The sequence below is a fragment of the Schistocerca americana genome, chromosome 1 (assembly GCF_021461395.2).
Source record: "Schistocerca americana isolate TAMUIC-IGC-003095 chromosome 1, iqSchAmer2.1, whole genome shotgun sequence".
NCBI classification, from domain to species: Eukaryota; Metazoa; Arthropoda; class Insecta; order Orthoptera; family Acrididae; genus Schistocerca; species Schistocerca americana.
This window is the reverse complement of record NC_060119.1, coordinates 137,865,512-137,884,832: the sequence shown is the minus strand read 5'-3', so window position 1 is coordinate 137,884,832 and position 19,321 is coordinate 137,865,512. Positions and strand designations below refer to the sequence as shown.

The window sequence follows — 19,321 nt, the reverse complement described above, 5'->3', positions numbered from 1 at the left end:
TTCATTTGAGACGGTCAGCCCTCTGTTAAGGACGTCGAGCCGTTCGCTTATACATTTTCGTTTGTCGATAGCGGCTTGACTGCCTTAATTCTGGGATGTCACTCAATCCATTCACATCGCAACATTATTAATCTTCTTTGAGGGTATTTTCAAAATACTGCTCTCTACATGCTGGCCGCAATCGATTGAAAACGGCGTACTTTACAGGCACTTAGAACACAATTGTTTTTTCCTGCTGCCCTCATGGAAGGGATGACACAGCACATCTTCCATGCCCCCATTCATCGGAGTGATACGCCAAAAATCACCTTCTCTCGATTTTCTCAACTTGTTGCAGATGTCAAGGTAGCAGTAATCTGCTTTGGTTTGAGTGAGTTACTAAATGTTAAGTCATTGCACAGGAGCACGAGAATTTACTGTTCGTACACATACAGATGTAAAACTTCGTTGGGGAGCGATCGGTATTTTTACAGAACTAGTGGAGTTTAACAGGGCGCATACAAATGAAAATGTTTATTAACAGAATATTCTATGTCCTGTGAGCTACAGTCTTTTTGTTTTTGTTGTTGGGATGGATGTGTTAGTACAATTATCTATCGAATTCAGACTGCCGACTGGCACCGACAACGCCTGCTTCCTGCTAGGCGAGACTCATCGATGTGAAGTCGTCACGTGGAGGGGGACATTGCCTTGGTGGGGGGAAGGAGCGGCTGACCTCGGGAAGGGGTAGTGGTTTGGGAGAGGCGGCTGCGCGACGGAGTCTGCTGGAGTTGCCTAGCAATCCATCATCTGCACACATCGCGGGCGTAACACAGAGCTTCCACGCTACACATCATGAAAACGATCAAGCTCAACAACGGCAGCGAGATGCCCATAGTGGGCCTCGGCACATGGCAGGTAATTCATGTATATTTATTAGAGGAACCACACTCTATGTGCTGTTTTTCTTAACAGTCTTGGCGCCTGTTAGCGCACAGTCGTTACAGCAAGTGGCCCGTCTCTCACCTCTTCGTACTCCGTCTCTTATAGAGGTGGCGCTGTGGCTGGCACACTGGACTCGCATTTGGGAGGAGCAGGGTTCAAATCCCCATCCGGTCTTCCCGATTTTCCCCCAATCGATTTAAGGAATTGCGAGACGCTTTCTTTGAAAAGTTCGCGCCCGATTTCCCGCCTCATCTATGCACTTCTATCGCAGCTTGTGCTGTGTTCATAAATAATGAACCCGTCGTCGAAGAGACCTTAAATCGTAATTTTCCTTCCTTTTCTCTCCTCTACCATTCATCACCTAAACGTTCTGCATTTTAGTGTTTTCTTTAAGACTGATTATTTCTAATGCCGTAACCTTTTTGCATGTACTTATTCTATTTTTAATTTAATCATGTTATCTTCGTTCTAATGCGTTCAGTCAGGTTTCTATTTCTCTTGGGGCTAGCAGTTTTATGCAACAATTTTCCTGGTTCATCTTCTCCCTCTCTTCTTTTCTAGCGGTGGGTCTTATTGTATTCCGTATTGGGGTTTGGCGTAAGGTAAATCTTTCAAGAAATTTTTGGCGTTAGGGGAGTAGACGCTCAATTTTAGGACCTATATTCATGAAATCGAAATTAAAATACACCGCAAAAACCCTACGTTGTACAGTAGGAAAAACAGCGACTCACAAGTTACAAAAAGGTATCACGTAACTGCATTTGTATTTCCTGAGCTTTATTTCCCGCCAACTTGAAAAATGTTATTTTGAAAAAATAAGCATTTATAGTTTCAACATGTGTTTTTCAATACTGAAACTGAACAAACCTTTAATCGTCAATGGCAGCACCGTACAGTTGGTCTTTTTTTTCGCCGATTTCGAAACATGCTCATTCTGACGAATTATGTCGGTTAACTGGCTTCCCCTTAAACGAAGCATTTTCTGCACGTCTGGGTTTACGTTCCGAACCTTTTCTATCCGTATAAAAACGTTTGTTTGTCATTTTCAAGCACTCACGTTTTACTTCGTATAAAAAAAAACAAGCGGAATGACAAGCACAAGCGACACACGCACACATCCTCTCAGACTGTATACCACAAACGAATTGTTACGAAGAGAGATCTTCGAGAGAATAGTATTTTGGTTGATACTGATGCCCTCCGATACTAACAGGTCCCCTATTCCATCGGTAAGTTTTATAGTATTATATCGGTTGCATTCGAGCGCTTGGAGGCCCCAGAGCCCCATGGGGTAAATTGCGATTTTAACATTTGTGGCATACTTGAAATGAATGAATCTTAGAAGCAGACTCTCTAAGGAACATTTGAAGACAATAAAAAATCAGACTTAAAAAAATTCTACTCTGGCCTACCCCTTATAATCATGCAGAAGAACTTTCTTTCTGTCCTTTTCCCTCGACTGAGAGGATTTAAATACTAGTCTTTGATTCGATAACATTAGACATGGTAATCTGACCATAGGATAATAATGTCCAAGCTTTATCTGTAAGAAGACATATCTGAATCTGTATATACCACAAAGCACTTCAAATGTCGTTGCCGTCGTCCACCCTCTTCGCACTAGCGCATTAGCTTTTGCGGCTAATAATTTCCCGCAGATTCTTACATTTCTCAGAACTTCAAATTATTTTACAGAGTGAACTTGAACTCTTCCGACGAAATTTCAGAGGTTGTTCAGAGATACTTTGAAATAAGGACCTGTAGTCTCCAGTGGCTCACTATAGAATAATTGAATTCGTTTTATTGTTACCCCTAATTTATATTCGCGTCTGTAGTACACTGAAGATATCTACATTACAGTGCAGTGTCGATACTATTAGGTGACCACCGTGTTATTGCAACTACAAGGTCGTTTCAGTCGGCTCGTGTGCACTTTAAGACTAGCCGAATGTGTTCTGCTGTTACAACAACCACAAAATTTGCTCTGGAAGCTATTCGGACTTCTAAGAACTGGATATGGTTTTTGTTCACTGTTATGGCATTCCGTGTTTCCGGTAACGTACACCAGTGCAATATTATGGTGGTTGGGCAGTATGTACTCCGCGTCTCGTTTGGAAACAAACGTTTCATTCACCCACGGTAGTTTCTACCATTAGGCAAGACTAGGCGGCCGCCTTGGGCAGCAATATTTTAGAGGCGGCAAACGGCGGAAAAAAATTAATTTCAAATGAAACAGCGAAAGAAATTGAGCAAATGAGGAGAAACAAAATGAAAAAGGGGAAAAATTAAAACACTGAATTGTTTTCAAAAGCGTATGGAACAGGGCACTTAATAAATCGTTACTTACTTTGTTGAAAGTAAGCAGATTGCGTCTTCCTAACTAAAAAGTAGAAACTAAAGCAGCTGCTACTGAGACTTTTGACTTAGGGTTTAACGGCCACCTGAGCAACTCAATGGGCTATTAAGCAGTCGTTTGACCCTAATTAGGGCCACTGATTCCAGGGAAGGGAAAGAGCCTTAGACAAACACCACATCCATACCTCACTGAAATTCGAACCCGGACCTATCTCAGACCAATGATCAGATGCCATTCGCTTAGACTAATGCGTCACCAAAGCGGCTAATACAAGTTGTAGAACTCTCAATAGAAAATGCAAACATGACATGAAATTTATTTAAGCGCAAGAAACTGGACGCTGTAAAAGATGAGATTTTTCTTTACTCTAAAAATATTTCAGTTAAAACAGAAACGAAATAACACCGTCATTATTGAGATGAGGCAGTTTAATGTTTCGGGACGGCTCCCAGCAGTACAGCATAAATTGTAAATTTAAGGAAAAATTCATTTGGACCAGAAAATAGTTCCAAACCTTTATTAGCCCATTTTCTTGCAATTAAATAAAATAAGTAATTGATGCCAAATTTGCTTGCACTGATATACTTAGCTGAGTCCTAGTTTAAAATGTTCAACACTTTCTTCTTGTTTCAATTATTGTTGGAAATTTCAAAAATGTACGACAAAAAATAGGAAATTGAGGATATTTGTTGTCCTCAATCAGTTTTAAAGGAACTGAGGACAAAGTACGAAAATTTAGGACTGGCCCCAGAAAATCACAGAGTGCTTGCATTGTTGTGCCGTTGGATATTTGAGATAGTGGATGGGGAGGGGATATCGGGTGAGACCGATGGTAGCAAAAAAAGGGGAGCCGTCATTTTTCAATCCTCGCGTAGGGCGGTAAAACACCTAGCAACGGCCCCGGTGTCAAAGCTAATGCCCACTTTACCCTCTCTCTCAAGATTGCATTCATTACTGCTATGTTCAGCCTTGGGTCTGACTTTTTTTTTTTTTTTTTTTAATTCAGCAGTGTTAGTTTCAAGTTAAGAGTATTACACAGCAGTATCAATATGCATCTCGTATTGGGTGACAATTATTGAACTATGTACAAAAAACGTAAATTAGTTATAAACTACGACGTGCACACACTGTATTTAACATGTAAACGTCACTACAGATGTTCAAATTTAGGTTAGGACATGTTCGATATGCCTGCCGTCGTTAGCGATGATGTGTGAAGCATCCCCAACTCTCTTGTTCCCTTTTCAGGTACTCCACGTCGACGTCTGCTCGTAGATACGTATCGTCGGTAGGTTTTTCGGCTATACTTCCCTACGTGACAGCGACGACTCTCCGATGAGGTGCGGGCCTTGTGTTTTGCTATTACTGCGAGTCTTGTAGATATCGCTTATATTTAGTAATTAGCCCGGCTAAAACTCTCCCTTTTTATGATTAAGACCGCCTGCGCCACCTTTCGGAGGGAGTGGGGATGTCAAATAGTCACGAAAGTTCATATTAAGCAGTCCATAAAACACGTAAACGTTCACTTCAGTTAGCGTGTTAGTTAATGCCTACGCTTTCCGCTAGATGGTGCTGACTTACTACTGAATAGCTTTGGTTCCGTAAAACCTTCACTGATTAGTACTAGGTAAATGGAATAAGTACAACACTCTTGTATTTCACTTTCACTCTATATTCAAGGATTAAGATGGTGATGGATGATGGTCTATTTAAAAGGTCTCTAGCCTGGAGGAATCTAAATAGTCCGCAAATGCCGATATGCACGCGCTCTACGTCCAGATTCGCAACTAACGGCACACGACACTTTCAAAAGTTCACGCGTTAATATTTGAATACCGGTACCTCTGAATTCACTCGTATCAGCAGATAATTTGAGTTTCTGTCGTCTATACGCCCGGAAAGTTTCAGTCTAGCACTAAAGTCCTAAAATCCCCTTAATACTCCGTTGCTACCAACAGTCAGAGATCGTACACTACATCACTTTTAATCTCTGTAATATTCTAACAGTTTATCGTGAATCTTAACACGATGAAGTCCAATCTAATTATTGTCTCGCAGACTCACACGGGTTCCCCACCCTTTAACGAAACAATCAAGGAAAAAAGGCGGCAATAATGACGATCAGGCCTTTTTATAGGTTTTTCATCACAAGAGTTTAACGTCACTGCCTTCTCCATGACGGAGCTTCCGTGGCTTTGCTGTACTTAGACGTTAAACTACTTGCTGATATACTATAATTTTGATTTGCAATTACCGAACTCTGATTCTACACTATTTTCCCTTCTAAAAATTCTATTCTTAATTTTAAATTATTCTTTCTATAGCGTTTATTACTGTAAACTGAACCGAGGTGTTACATGTGGCGCAGACGAATAGCGAAATTCGCCATGATCCGCTGAAATGTCGGAACATCGATGATGTCGACGACCTCCTGAATGGCTGTTTTCAACTCAGCAATGCTTTTGGGGTTATTGCTGTACACCTTGTCTTTAATATTGCCGCACAAAAAGGAGACGCATGTGTTCAAATCCGGAGAATATTGCGGCCAATCGAGGCCCATGCCAGTTGTCTCTGGGTACCATAGAGCCAGAATGCGGTCCCCAAAGTGCTCCTCAAGGATATCAAACATTCTCCTGCTTCGATGGGGTCGAGCTCAGCCTTTCATGAACCATTTCTTGTCGAAATCAGGGTCACATTGGATAATGGGAATGAAACCATCTTTCAAAACCTTCACGTACCGTTCGGTAGCCACAGTGTCACCAAGGAATATCGCACCGATTATTCCGTGACTGGACAGTGCACACTACACAGTCACCCATTGAGGGTGAAGAGACTTTGTGGTGTCACCGCCAGACACCACACTTGCTAGGTGGTAGTCTTTAAATCGGCCGCGGTCCGTTAGTATACGTCGGACCCGACCCGAACGCCGCCACACGGCAGGTCTAGTCTAGAGAGACTCCCTAGCACTCGCCCAGTTGTACAGCCGACTTTGCTAGCGATGGTTCACTGTCTACATACGCTCTCATTTGCCGAGACGACAGTTTAGCATAGCGTTCAGCTACGTCATTTGCTACGACCTAGCAAGGCACCATATTCAGTTACTATATGTCTTCTGAACAGATAATATTGTGAATCATGTACCGTCAAGAGCGACGTTCATCATTAATGGATTAAAGTTAAGTATCAAACTAATTATGTCTGCTTCCTGAACTCTCATTCCTTGTCATGTTCCAAACCTCACGTCAGTATAGTTCTTCCCTCCTCACGCCAGCCTGCGTGAGCTAAAACGCGTGCATTTCGGCCTTCAGTTGTAACACGGTGTTGGCTCTTCTGCCAACACAACAGACTTCATGATCGCGAAGTGCGGATTCTCAGTCCCCCAAATGAGCCAGTTTTGTTTATTGACGAACGCATCCGAATGAAAATGGGCTTCGTCGCTAAAACAAACCATATTCACATCAATAATTCCCATCGTGCCCCGCGGTCAACCGTGCAGTTTGAACGTCCTAACGCAAACCGTTCAGAAGTTACAACGATTTTATTTCATATAGTTCAATTATTGCCACCCTGTATGTGAGTTCACTGAAAGCAATGGAAGGGCGGCACAGTGAGCCGCTGATCTGCTCTCGCAGCGTTGGCGACCGCAGCACAGTGACGGACTTTCGTATCCGAGTGTTCTATTATTATCTGTTTTCCGTTGTACGATTTGGTATTTGTACATTACAAGCTTATTCGCCGTTGTGAGGGTATTTTCACAGAAGCAAAGGTGACAGGGATAACAAACCGAACAACTTTGCAGCGAATCACCGGAAAAGACGGGTCCCTCGTACCAAAATACTGTCAAGATATCCCAAAACAGCTTCCGACATTTTGTCGGTGGAGATCGTGTTCACATACCCGTACTGATTGTTTGTGATAAGTTAAAACTGTGTGGTGGACTGGGTCTCGAAAGCGGGTCTTTGCATCTCATCATCTGTGTTACAAGAGCGTGGACGTAAAGATTGACTCTGATCAATGAAAAACTTGTTTGTTAAATTCGCTATTTTCTGACTACATGAACTTGCAATTGGGCCCTGTTGCAGTCCATGAGACGTTCTTACACGATAGCACGAGGAAAAGGCGAAGACCCCCGTTCTAAATCCATTTTAACCCGTTAGCACAGATTATATCAGCAAACATTCCACCACAGTAAGTTTTCATGTTTGAGGAGACCAAAGATTGTCTTTACTGATTATTTCTTGGAGTAAATCGTCAGACTTTTCTTCGAAGCTGCTTAATCTATTTCGATTAGTTTCATTTTCGATCAAACAGCTCGTCTGGGAAAAGCGTGATAGCATTAGGGAAGACTGTCCAGTCAAATCTGATGCGGTAAAATACATGATCCTGATAGGGACAAAACGCTCGTGGTACTTGCGGCACTCGATTTTTGAGGAACGTCTGGTAACTGACCATGATGCTACTAGTTTTTAAATCGATTGTGCATGAATTGACCATCAACGTAAGTTGTGATGTAACTGTATAGAAATATTGACATTTTTACTGCAATATAGTGCCTATTTTGAATCGGTGGGGAATGCCTTGTATGATCTTTTTTATTTTCCTCCAATTCTTCTTTCTCGTGATTTTTAACACATTCCTGATTTTTTTGTCTTTGTTTTATCCATTTTGGTTAGAGAATAGCGCAGTTGTTTTCGTAAATAATTCTTTAGGAAGTACTGCAACCAGCCAGAAGTTTTTTTTGAAATAATTTTGTTGTACCATAACTAGTTTCTGGCCTGAGTCCATCGTCAGATGATAACTTTGACTTCTTTGCAAGTTTTACGTTTGTGTCTTGAAGAAAAGCCATCCTTTATATATTAAAAGACAGAGTATTCGTTTTCTTTTACAGTCCATACTGATCAATGAACTGAATTAAATACAAGATACAAAAATGCATAGTTGGTATGTCCTCGTAGACAGCGTCCTTCAGGTTTCCTCACAAATGTGGGGAACTGGCCGGTCGAGGTACAGGTCCTCTGCGACCACTCCAACGATCTAGAAACAGCTCGTGAAGACATGCTTCAGTACTGCGTGCGCTATGGGCTGGACAGCCATCATGTTGGTACCACAGGTTCCTCCTAGTGTGCAGAGGAACGTCTTCTAGCATACGTGGAAGATGGTCTGGTACCAGGCTGCGATACTTGTGCGCTTTCAGTGTTCCGTCTATGAAACATAAGCCTATGAGCTGATGGTTCACTATCCCACACGACATTTTTACGCTCCATGGACGCTGACGTTCCACCTGATGAAGCCAACGGAGATTGTCAAGACACCAACAGTGCATGTTCTGCGGTGTACCTGGCCATGATTGGTAAATGTGGCTTAATCACTGAACAAGATACATGATACATCTGGAGTATTCTGTCTTAATGTCCATGTCCAGAAGTTCAGATTCTCATAATTGTTTCCATGCAGCTCTTGATGGAGAGAGATGTGATAGGGATGGAACCTATGTCGATGGACAATGCATAGGACACTCCTGACACATGCCACTATCTCGTACAACTACGCAGGAGCTAACGTGTGGATCAACTGCAACAGCGGCAAGAACCTTAATTTACTTGTTTCCTTCTGTTACGTTGTCTAGCAGTTACACTACCACTTTCGAGTAGCTGGTTGAAGAGGTTGATGAATAATCGCCGAGATGGATGGCGTCTATTGGGATATCTTACCGCATACAACGTACAAGAACGAACTGCATTCTTCCTGTGCTCTCCATACACCATGAGCATGTCGGCTTTTTCTGCACTGGTACATTCACGACCTGCTGCGTCGACTGCCACAAATTGACTGAAAAGTCTCAATGCACTCAAGGATCACAGAAGCACACTGTAAACAAACGTAAAGACATCTTGCCCAGCAACTGCGCAGGTTGAATGGCACAAACAAGTGTTGGCGTGAAAACTTTTCAAAATACGATATCTGGTAAACGACTCTCACCAGAATCCTGCAACAAACACCAAAGACATTCCAGTTTATCCTACTTTTAGTTTGCTGATGTTAATAGGCATTGTTCCATTTAAAGAAGTGTATGCTTAGGAGAAAATACATTTCCTAACTATTATTACAATGTTTATTGGTAAACAATACGAGCACCTGACTACCAATCCATTCTGTGATAATCGCGTACCAATAGCATTTTCCATTTCCGCAATATTTGATGTGCAAATTTTAGATGATTCACCTGTATCAAGGGGGAACGTTGTTAACAAAAGCCACGAAAAGCTCTTGACAGATTTAATTCAAAATTGTACGTGAGACGTCAGAGAATATTCAGACGGACAAAGGCTATACAGTGTGATTCCATGATTATGTTACAAACATTTAGGACTGACGGAGGAGAGTAAATAGATAAGGGAAAAAAAACTTGTGAAAATGGGCTCTGAAATATGTCTTAAGAGCTATGAGTGCTTCTTCATCTTCGATACTGTGAAACAAATCTTTTCTATTGCAAGCTCTTTGCTTTCAATTTTTTGGGAGGTGGTAGTATGGACCGAAACAAGTAAAAATTGTGTAGTAAGCAAGGGCTCGAAAAGGTGTAGATTAAGAACAATACGAGGTGTGGCTGGAAAAAAAACCGGACTAGTACTGGTGAAACAATAAAACGAATGCAATAAGGCTGAAAGTCGCGTGGCCTGTCACGTGACTCTCGCTCCGCCTACTGCTCGAGTTTCATCTGCCTCCTGCACTCAGTCTGCCCGTGGCGTCTGTTTTAAGTAGTTGACGTTTTGTCTGTGCGTCGGAAAATGTTGAGTGTACAGAAAGAACAGCGTGTTAACATCAAATTTTGTTTCAAACTAGGAAAATCTGCAAGTGAAACGTTTGTAATGTTACAACAAGTGTACGGCGATGATTGTTTATCGCGAACACAAGTGTTTGAGTGGTTTAAACGATTTAAAGATGGCCGCGAAGACACCAGTGATGAGATCATCAACCCTACTCACCTGATTTGGCCCCCTGTGACTTTTTTCTTTTCCCTAAAGTCAAGTCAGCTTTGAAAGGAACTAGATTTGAGACTGTTGAAGCAGTAAAAGAAAAAGCGACGGAAGTAATGTATGGACTTACCGAAAATGATCTGCAGTATTGCTATGAACAGTGGAAAATTCGTATGGAGCGGTGTAGAGACCGAGGAGGAGAGTACATTGAAGGAAATAACATGAAATTGTAAATAATTGTAAATAAGTGTTTTTTCCAGCATCAGTCCGGTTTTTTTCTAGCTGCACCTCGTATATGAGCACTTGAGCAGTAGAAGAGAGGTGTTTCACACTACGAATGACTAACACGTGCACGTAGCACTTACAGTGTTCACTTTAGAGCCATGTACAACGGGCATTTTTTTCTTGTTTTAGTACGTACTACCACGTCTCAAAATAGGGATAGAAAAGATGTTGTCATCTTCATTTGTGTGGCCTTAGTGTCCGTAGTTGCTTTATAATTCTCGAGGGTAATTTTGTTCTGTCGTTGCAAGTACAAAAATGCGTGATTTTTTTCACCAGACGCGTTTCGCTTTATTGAGGTAAAGCATCATCAGTTGTCTGTAATTAAGTTATTTACATTTTGATTTGCTTTTAGATCGAGAAACAGTTCGTTAAGAACAGGTTGATTTGTAATTACATCAAGACCTTGTTGTTTTTAATGAACGTTTATTTATTTACGTACTGTGACTCATGCGTAGGTGTCATATTTTGATGATTTTTTTTCTTCACACTGTACAGGTAGGTATTTCGAATTTAACAGCTCGTCATCAGTACAAATACTATTTTTATTAAATATCTGACATCTTTTTGAAATTTCAAGTATTAGCTGCGAGAAAAGTGAAAATACTAGATATTCAAGTACATAAGTGAAAGTCGAAGGAAATTGTATTTGTGATGAATGAACGAGTTTGGAGGTCAATCGCTTATTGTTTTTTGAAACTCACAGGTTATTCCAGTCGCATTTCGGCACATCTTGTTGTTGAAAAAACAATACATGTGCCTCATTTATATGGTGAGCTTTAACTGTTTGAAACAGCTGATGAACTTAGTTAGCTGTAAATAACAGTCTTTCGGAAATCGTTGGCACTTCTTGACTGAAATTAATAACGGAGAAAATAAGATTAAATCTAAATAAAGTAGGAGACAGGACAACTAGTCACTATACAAAATACCATAACAATTGGACAAAATGACAACGTTGTCACAAATAATGCAAAAGTCGCGGGTATTTTTAACACGCACTTCCTAAATTTAGCAGCAAAAATAGGGTTAAATGGTTCAGACGAAGAAGCAAAACTTTAAGCAACAATAAGCAGCGCTAACGCCCTTCACTGAAATTGTAAGAAGTTTTGACGAACAACAGCTGATGTAGTGTTGACAGAATTTCTAGCAGAATTCTGAATTGTTTCAACTTAATGCCGTAAATAATGTGCTTAGTGACAATGTAATGCATCACTGGCACAGAGAATTTCCCTCTTTATAAGAAACATGCCAAAAAAGTCTTAAGTAATAGTCGTTCAGTTTCCTTAATGAGATCTTTCTCCAAAATATTTGAAAAAGTAATGTACTCAAGAGTAGTCTCTGGTAGAAAAAGTCACATACTCAAGAGTAGTCTCTAGCAGAAAAAATTTACTTAGCACATCACAGAATGGATTCCAGAAGGGCTGGTCACGTGAAAATGCTATTTATACATCCAGTCACCAATTATAACAAGCCTTAAATAATAAAATATCACGAGATGGTATGTTTGTGATCTTTCTACTCTTCTAGAAAAACTTATGTTTTATGAATTTGATGGTTTTGCACACAACTGGTTTCAATGATATTTAACAAACAGAATGCAAAACGTTGTGCCTAATATTCAGACAATGTTGGACGTGTAGAAAATTTTATAGATTGGGGAGAAACGGAGTACCACAAGGTTCCCACTTCATATTAATCGAGAAGAATTGGTACGTTTAGCAGGCGATACTAGTGTTATTAGAGGAAAACAACAGAAGAGATTGTTAATGATGTTTTCAACGAGTAGTCATACCAGCAATTGATATATCACAGGAACAGAGATCAAACAGGACAGAATGCTCAACATTTTTGAGCGTACATGTTGGCCAACCTTGAAATGGATTTCTCTCTAATATACACTGGTGTCGAAAATTAAAGCAACAAATGGAATTTTTGCAAGGTTGCGTTTATTTTGCCACAGTATAAATAGGTGACAGTAAAGTAGAAACAATATCAAGAATACAGAACGTAAACAACTATAACATGCGTAACTGTAGACAAAAATGTTCTTCGTTTTTTTCCAACTTAACGGATTTGCACACACATTCAGACAACTAATTAATGTACACAGTATGGGGTGTGACCACCTCTGGCAGCAACACAGGCCTGACAACGACGGGACAGGCAGTGAATGATATATGTGGTGTCACCGCCAGACACCACACTTGCTAGGTGGTAGCCTTTAAATCGGTCGCGGTCCGTTAGTATACGTCGGACGCGCGTGTCGCCACTGTCAGTGATTCCAGACCGAGCGCCGCCACACGGCAGGTCTAGAGAGACGTACTGGCACTCGCCCCAGTTGTACGGACGACTTTGCTAGCGACTACACGGACGAAGACTCTCTCATTTGCCGAGAATATAGATAGCATAGCCTTCAGCTAAGTCAATGGCTACGACCTAGCAAGGCGCCATTAACAGTATATTGCATTTATCTAAAGAGTCTAACTTGTATCGCCAAGAGCGATGTACACCAATGATGGATTAAAGTTAAGTATTCCAGCAGCTACGTACTTTTCTTTATAGCATTCATTACGTATCCTGTTTCAGACCTCACGCCAGCCTGCGTGAGTTTAAGCGCGTGCCTTTCGGTTACCCGTCACTGTGGATTGGCTGTCTTGCCAGTCCACAACAATATACTCAATCTCATGTTGACGCAATAATGTCCATTCTTCCTGCAGAGCTGTTCGCAAGTCTTGGGGAGTGGTTGGTGGATTCTGACGTGACGCAACCTGTCTGAGGGTGCATCCCGGGATGCTCTATGGGATTCAAACCGGAATAGCGAGCAGGCCACCCTATGTGTGCAATATCTTCCATTTCGAAGAAAACATCAAGCACCCCTACTCTATGACGCCGAGCATTAGCGTCCTGAGCCCACAGCACCAGCACCTTACAACAACCGCACTTAAGGTCCCAAGATCTCGTTACGATACGTGACACCAGTTAAACCTTACCGATTCTCCCGTAAAATTTCATGAAGAGCTGTTCAAGTGGTCAGCATAATCCCTGCGCAGGCCTTTAAGGATCCTCTTCGATATCGATCTCTTTCCACAATGTTTTTGCCCTGAAATCGTATTCCACGTTCCCTCGAGAGACGAATCCGTCGATAGTCACTCTTCGGACGAAATCTAGACTCATCTGTACAAAGAGCATTGGCTCTCTGTTCGACCATCGACTCTGCTCTAGACGTTCCGTTCTGTGAAGACGCGCCAGAGGCGGACACACAGACAATAAAGGCCACTCTGCCGTAGCCTTCAGTGCAGAGTTTGTCTCGATACAACACGTCCAGTGGATGCTGCGAGGTCAGATGCCAGTTGTCGTGCAGTACTAACAAGGGAACCTCCCCATCACACTCCCCTCAGATTTAGTTATAAGTTGGAACAGTGGATAGGCCTTGAAAAACTGAACACAGATCAATCGAGAAAACAGGAAGAAGTTATGTGGAACTATGAAAAAATAAGCAAAATATACAAACTGAGTAGTCCATGCGCAAGATAGGCAATATCAAGGCATATATGAACGGAGGAGCGCCGTGGTCCCGTGGTTAGCGTGAGCAGCTGCGGAACGAGAGGTCCTTGGTTCAAGATTTCTCTCGAGTGAAAATTTTAATTTATTTTCGGTTTACATGACAAACTGTTTTGTTTTCATCACTTTTTTGGGAGTGACTATCACATCCTCAAGAAAACCTAAATCGGGCAAGGTAGAAGAATCTTTTTACCCATTCGCGAAGTGTATAAGTTAGGTGGGTCGACAACATATTCCTGTCATGTGACGCACATGCCGTCACCAGTGTCGTATAGAATATATCAGACGTGTTTTCCTGTGGAGGAATCGGTTGACCTATGACCTTGCGATCAAATGTTTTCGGTTCCCATTGGAGAGGCACGTCCTTTCGTCTACTAATCGCACAGTACTGCGGTGCGGTCGCAAAACACAGACACTAAACTTATTACAGTGAACAGAGACGTCAATCAACGAACGGACAGATCATAACTTTGCGAAAATAAAGAAAGTAAAATTTTCTCTCGAGGGAAGATTTGAACCCAGGACCTTTCGTTCCGCATTTGCTTATTTTTCATAGTTCCACACAACTTCTTCCTATTTTCTCGATTGATCTGTGTTCAGTTTTTCAAGGCCTATCCACTGTTCCATCTTATAACTAAATGTGAGGGGGGTGCGATGGGGAGGTTCCCTTGTAAGGCGGTACCGTTGCACTCTTACAGCCAAATACTGGCCTCTCTTTCTGATGTCGGGCCTGCCCTGATCTTTGGGATACAGTTTCGGTCTCTCTAAACTGTAACCACATCCGAGAAGCAACAGAACGATTCACTTTAAGTCATCGGGTCACATCAGTTTGCGACCATCCTGCTTCCATTCTCCCTACGCCTCTCCACCGCAGAGGGTCTGATAGGCATCTTCTCTGTGACATGCTGCCCGCCCCATCTGTGACTGTGTACACAGCGGTTGTGGATGTGGGACTACCCGGAAAATGCCACCCCGTTTAACTGGTGCACTGTCATCGCTGGCGTGGTTGTCCGTTGGCCGGAATGCCATCTTCCATACAGAACACGATCGCACAGACGTCTGTTGGATTATATCGTTAATTAGAGACAGGAAGGGGAAATAGCCGTTTGTTGCTTCAATTTTGGACGCCAGTGTGTTTATATGTATTCTTTCCCCAATTGTTTACTTTGTCTTGTGTTTGCTACAGTCAAAGAACTGCTATTTTTGGGGTTTCGTACCTCAGTCGGTAAAATCCGAACCCTTGTAGGATCATGTTGATGTCTGTCTGACTGTCTGTGCGTTTGTCGAGACCCCTTTTTCTCAGGAACGTGTTGAAGTATCAAGTTACAATTTACGTATGTCAAATACTAAGGTCTACAGTCACTCGGTGGTGTAAAAAGTTTAAGCTTCTGAGTCAATACAGTCAAAATATACGGCCAATTATGTCACAAATTTTGATACTCGTGCATTCATTCATCAAAACCTGTGGATGAGCTAATGAACAGTTTATATATATAATTAAGTTTGTACAGAACCCTCAGAGCGCGACTCCTAGCACAATTGTCCGGTTTTTTAGCTTATCACCGGATACGCTTTGCCTGATGTATTATCAGTTGATTTAGAAAAATTAATTTTTTTTTGGAATGGAATGGGAGGACAAAGAGAGAGTGTGGGGGCAAAATGAGTTAATATTGCACTGTCGTTACTGAAAAAGCTGATCTTTTCTAAGAAAAGTCACCGTTCAAATGGTGACAACAGCTTAGATCTAGTAGATTCACATACAAACAAAGTGACCTTGTTTTGCGCTCTGTCCTTGGCTGATATTTTATGTGCAGGAACTGGTTACGTAAAGGTATGAATCGCTCCAGCATCAGATTCGTTTACGTAATAGACAAGTGCGTCGTTGGAGCTTTCTCTTTCTATTCGTAGTAGTGTGCTCAGTCCACGGGTTTTCATTGCAGATTAAGCTTTCGAACAACACCGGGAATACATAGACGTGTTCGCAGAGAATGGCCATCCGTGAATCTTTGTGTAGGTGGAAGAATTGTCGTTACGTGATCAAAGACCTTTGTTCCTCTTCTTTTCGCTAGCGTGATTTGCAGCCCCGTTGACAGCAAGATCTTCAGGTGAATTTGCGCTAGTCAGACTGACAGAACTGTGGAGGAATCGGATGGTTCATTTAGGGAACTCTTTCAATATTTACCTGGAATGTTTCAATGTTGGCAATGGTGTCTCGTGAGCTAATCCAGAAAGCGAGCACTTTTTCATTCCTGCCCCTTCGGTGGATAACGTTTAATCATCTGTTTTCGTTCTTAAGATAAGAACAGAAACACTCGGTTAAGAGAGAAAGCCGCTCCGGAGGGAGAAAATAAGCTAATGTTTTTAAAACGTTCATTATAGAACACAGAAAAGTGAAAATACAAAAAAATATTTTCGGCTGATTGTTAGATATTGTTAAACTGGCTAGTACGTGGGAACTATTGTTGGAGGAAACATACAAATCACGAGTAACACCTAATACGAGTACATGAAGCAAGTTTGAATGCAAAGAAAATAAGCACTCAATTGCTGAAGAAGGATAACACTTACTGTTATCTACACGAAAAACGTGATTAGAGGGTAAAACTTCAACGCAGCAGTGACACCAGAACAGTCCTTGAAATGTACCTCTGATTTCCCCGTTAGCAGCAAGCTGACAACCCGAATAAAATGACTCCGGTAGTTTGATGGTGCCAATTTACTGAAGTGTGGTTCGATGTATACAAGGCGGCTTTGGATTACTGCTATTTAATGGGAATCTGGCTGCTGTAAGTTTCATCTGGTTTCTGGGCAAGCAAAACCCAGTGGGCGTGATTGTCTTCCTGCATCCCGATCCAATTTCAAACACCTTTTCAGTTTTTAAGCTAAAGTGATTTCATGATCAACGCATTAACCATTCAGAAAAAACTCTACCCTTTACGTGAAATCATTCATTGGGAATCCTATATCTTGACAGAAAAACTGGCGTAGTGATTAGCGAAGCTTGGCGGGATCGGAGTTCCTGACATCCAGGTTTCGGTGTTTGATGGTTTCGCTAATTCGCTTAAGACGAATGGCGAGATGTTGCCTTCCTTATTCCAGTCCAATTAGATTTCGTGCCCAGTCTCTAATCACCTCGATAAGTTCGTAAGATGCCACTTGTAATTGTGTGCCGGAATGAGAAGTGTACAAGTGACTGACGTAACAGTTTGCCCTAGCAAGCACAGTGTGTGCTAATGGAAGTCGGTGTCCCCAACACCCGTTAGATTTTTTTATACTTGTAAACAATGGGCTTCTCGGGGTTGCTCGGAGTTACTCTCTCCTTGACACTGACGCCTTGTTTAAATAAACCGCTTAAAAAATCGGCATAGTTCTTTTAAAATCGGAAATATTTTTGCCAACACATTTTTGACGCCAGGAAACTCCAGGAAATTCCTCTGTCTTTTCAGGGGTTTATTTGTTCCTGACTTCAGTTTTATGGATGAAAATGTGCAACCGCATCGAACTGCGCCCTTGGAAGAAGCGGATATTCGGCAAATTAATTCAACCTCCCGTTCCCCCAACTTAAATCGCACCGAGTATGTGGTGGATGTGTTGGGGAGTCGTATTGCAACACGTTCCAGTGCACCAAAGACCATACGACAGCTATCGACCGCCCTGGTGGAGAAATGGAATGGAGGAATGGAACGCCGTACCACCAGAAGTCCTTATCTATCTTGGGACCAGCATGGAAGCACATTGTAGTGTGCAATGGCGACTGTGGTGATCGCACACCCTACTAAGAACCGCGTCCCGCCTTCTGTACTGTCCAGTGGATCATCATACATCGCAGTGACTTCAGTATATTTATTGTCTTTAATATCGGCACCATTTATCTGCCAGGTTAGCTGAGAGCGCTAATGCGCTGCTTCCTGGACTCGGGTAGGTGCGCCGGCCCCAGTGGATTAACGTCGAGGGCCGGTGTGCCGGCCAGCCTGGATGTGGTTTTTAGGCGCTTTTCCACATCCCACTAGGTGAATACCAGGCTCGTCCCTACGTCCCGCTTCAGTTACACGACACGCAGATATTTGAAATCGTTCGCACTATTTCATGACTTACACTAGACACAGACAGCTGGGGTACACTAATTCAATCCCAGGGGTTTTGGTGTGGCGACAGGAAGGGGACCTGGTCACCCTCTGCCACTAACATCACCAAATTCCATAGCAACAAGGCCGACCCCGCCTTGGAGTGGGACAAAGGCCCAAAGAAAATGATGATGAATATCGGCACCATTTCTGTTCGACTCATTACGTCTTTCTTTCAATTACCTTCTGTGTTACACTGTACTGGTTCTGCTATGCATGGTCCAAGTTAGATCGGACTACGCAACTTGCCAGTGAGAAAGTTACTTTCGTCCTTAAGTTTTATGTCACTGCTAATGAGGGGTGGTTGGGACCTCCAATACGTGTTAGTAAATCCGGAGATAATTTATAAAAGAGAAATCAAACACGAACACTTTAACCACGCAAAGAAATCTGGTAAAGTAAATTACACAAGAGTAACCCACGCCTACTACAGTAGTACAAATTTATATGCCAACTATCTCTGCAGATGACGAAGAAATTGATGACATATACGGTGAGATAAAAGAAATTATTCAGGTAGTGAAGGGAGACGAAAATTTAATAGTCATGGGTGACTGGAATTCGAAAGTAGGAAAAGGGAGAGAAGGAAACATAGTAGGTGAATATGGATTGGGGGTAAGAAATGAAAGAGGAAGCCACCTGGTAGAATTTTGCGCAGAGCATAAATTAATCATAGCTAACGCTTGGTTCAAGAATCATGAAAGAAGGTTGTATACATGGAAGAACCCTGGAGATACTACAAGGTATCAGATAGATTATATAATGGTAAGACAGAGATTTAGGAACCAGGTTTTAAATTGTAAGGCATTTCGAGGGGCAGATGTGGACTCTGACCACAATCTATTGGTTATGAACTGTAGATTAAAATTGAAGAAATTGAAAAAAGGTGGGAATTTAAGCAGATGGGACCTTCATAAACTGACTAAACCAGAGGTTGTACAGAGTTTCAGGGAGAGCATAAGGGAACAATTGACAGGACTGGGGGAAAGAAATACAGTAGAAGAAGAGTGGGTAGCTCTGAGGGATGAAGTAGTGAAGGCAGCTTACGATCCGGTAGGTAAAAAGACGCGGGCTGGTAGAAATTCTTGCGTAACAGA

At 42.0% G+C, this 19,321-nt stretch overlaps 1 protein-coding gene across 1 annotated transcript in view; it reads left to right on the top strand.

Annotated features, from left to right (window-relative positions):
* The first annotated feature begins 738 nt into the window (after window positions 1-738).
* Window positions 739-19,321, top strand: part of LOC124620673 (aldo-keto reductase family 1 member A1-like) — a 135,675-nt gene continuing 117,092 nt past the window's right edge. Inside the window, exon 1 of the mRNA XM_047147085.1 lies at window positions 739-897. Within this exon, the coding sequence (XP_047003041.1) occupies window positions 835-897 (63 nt within the window). The 5' untranslated portion in view covers window positions 739-834. The remainder of the gene's footprint in view (window positions 898-19,321) is intronic.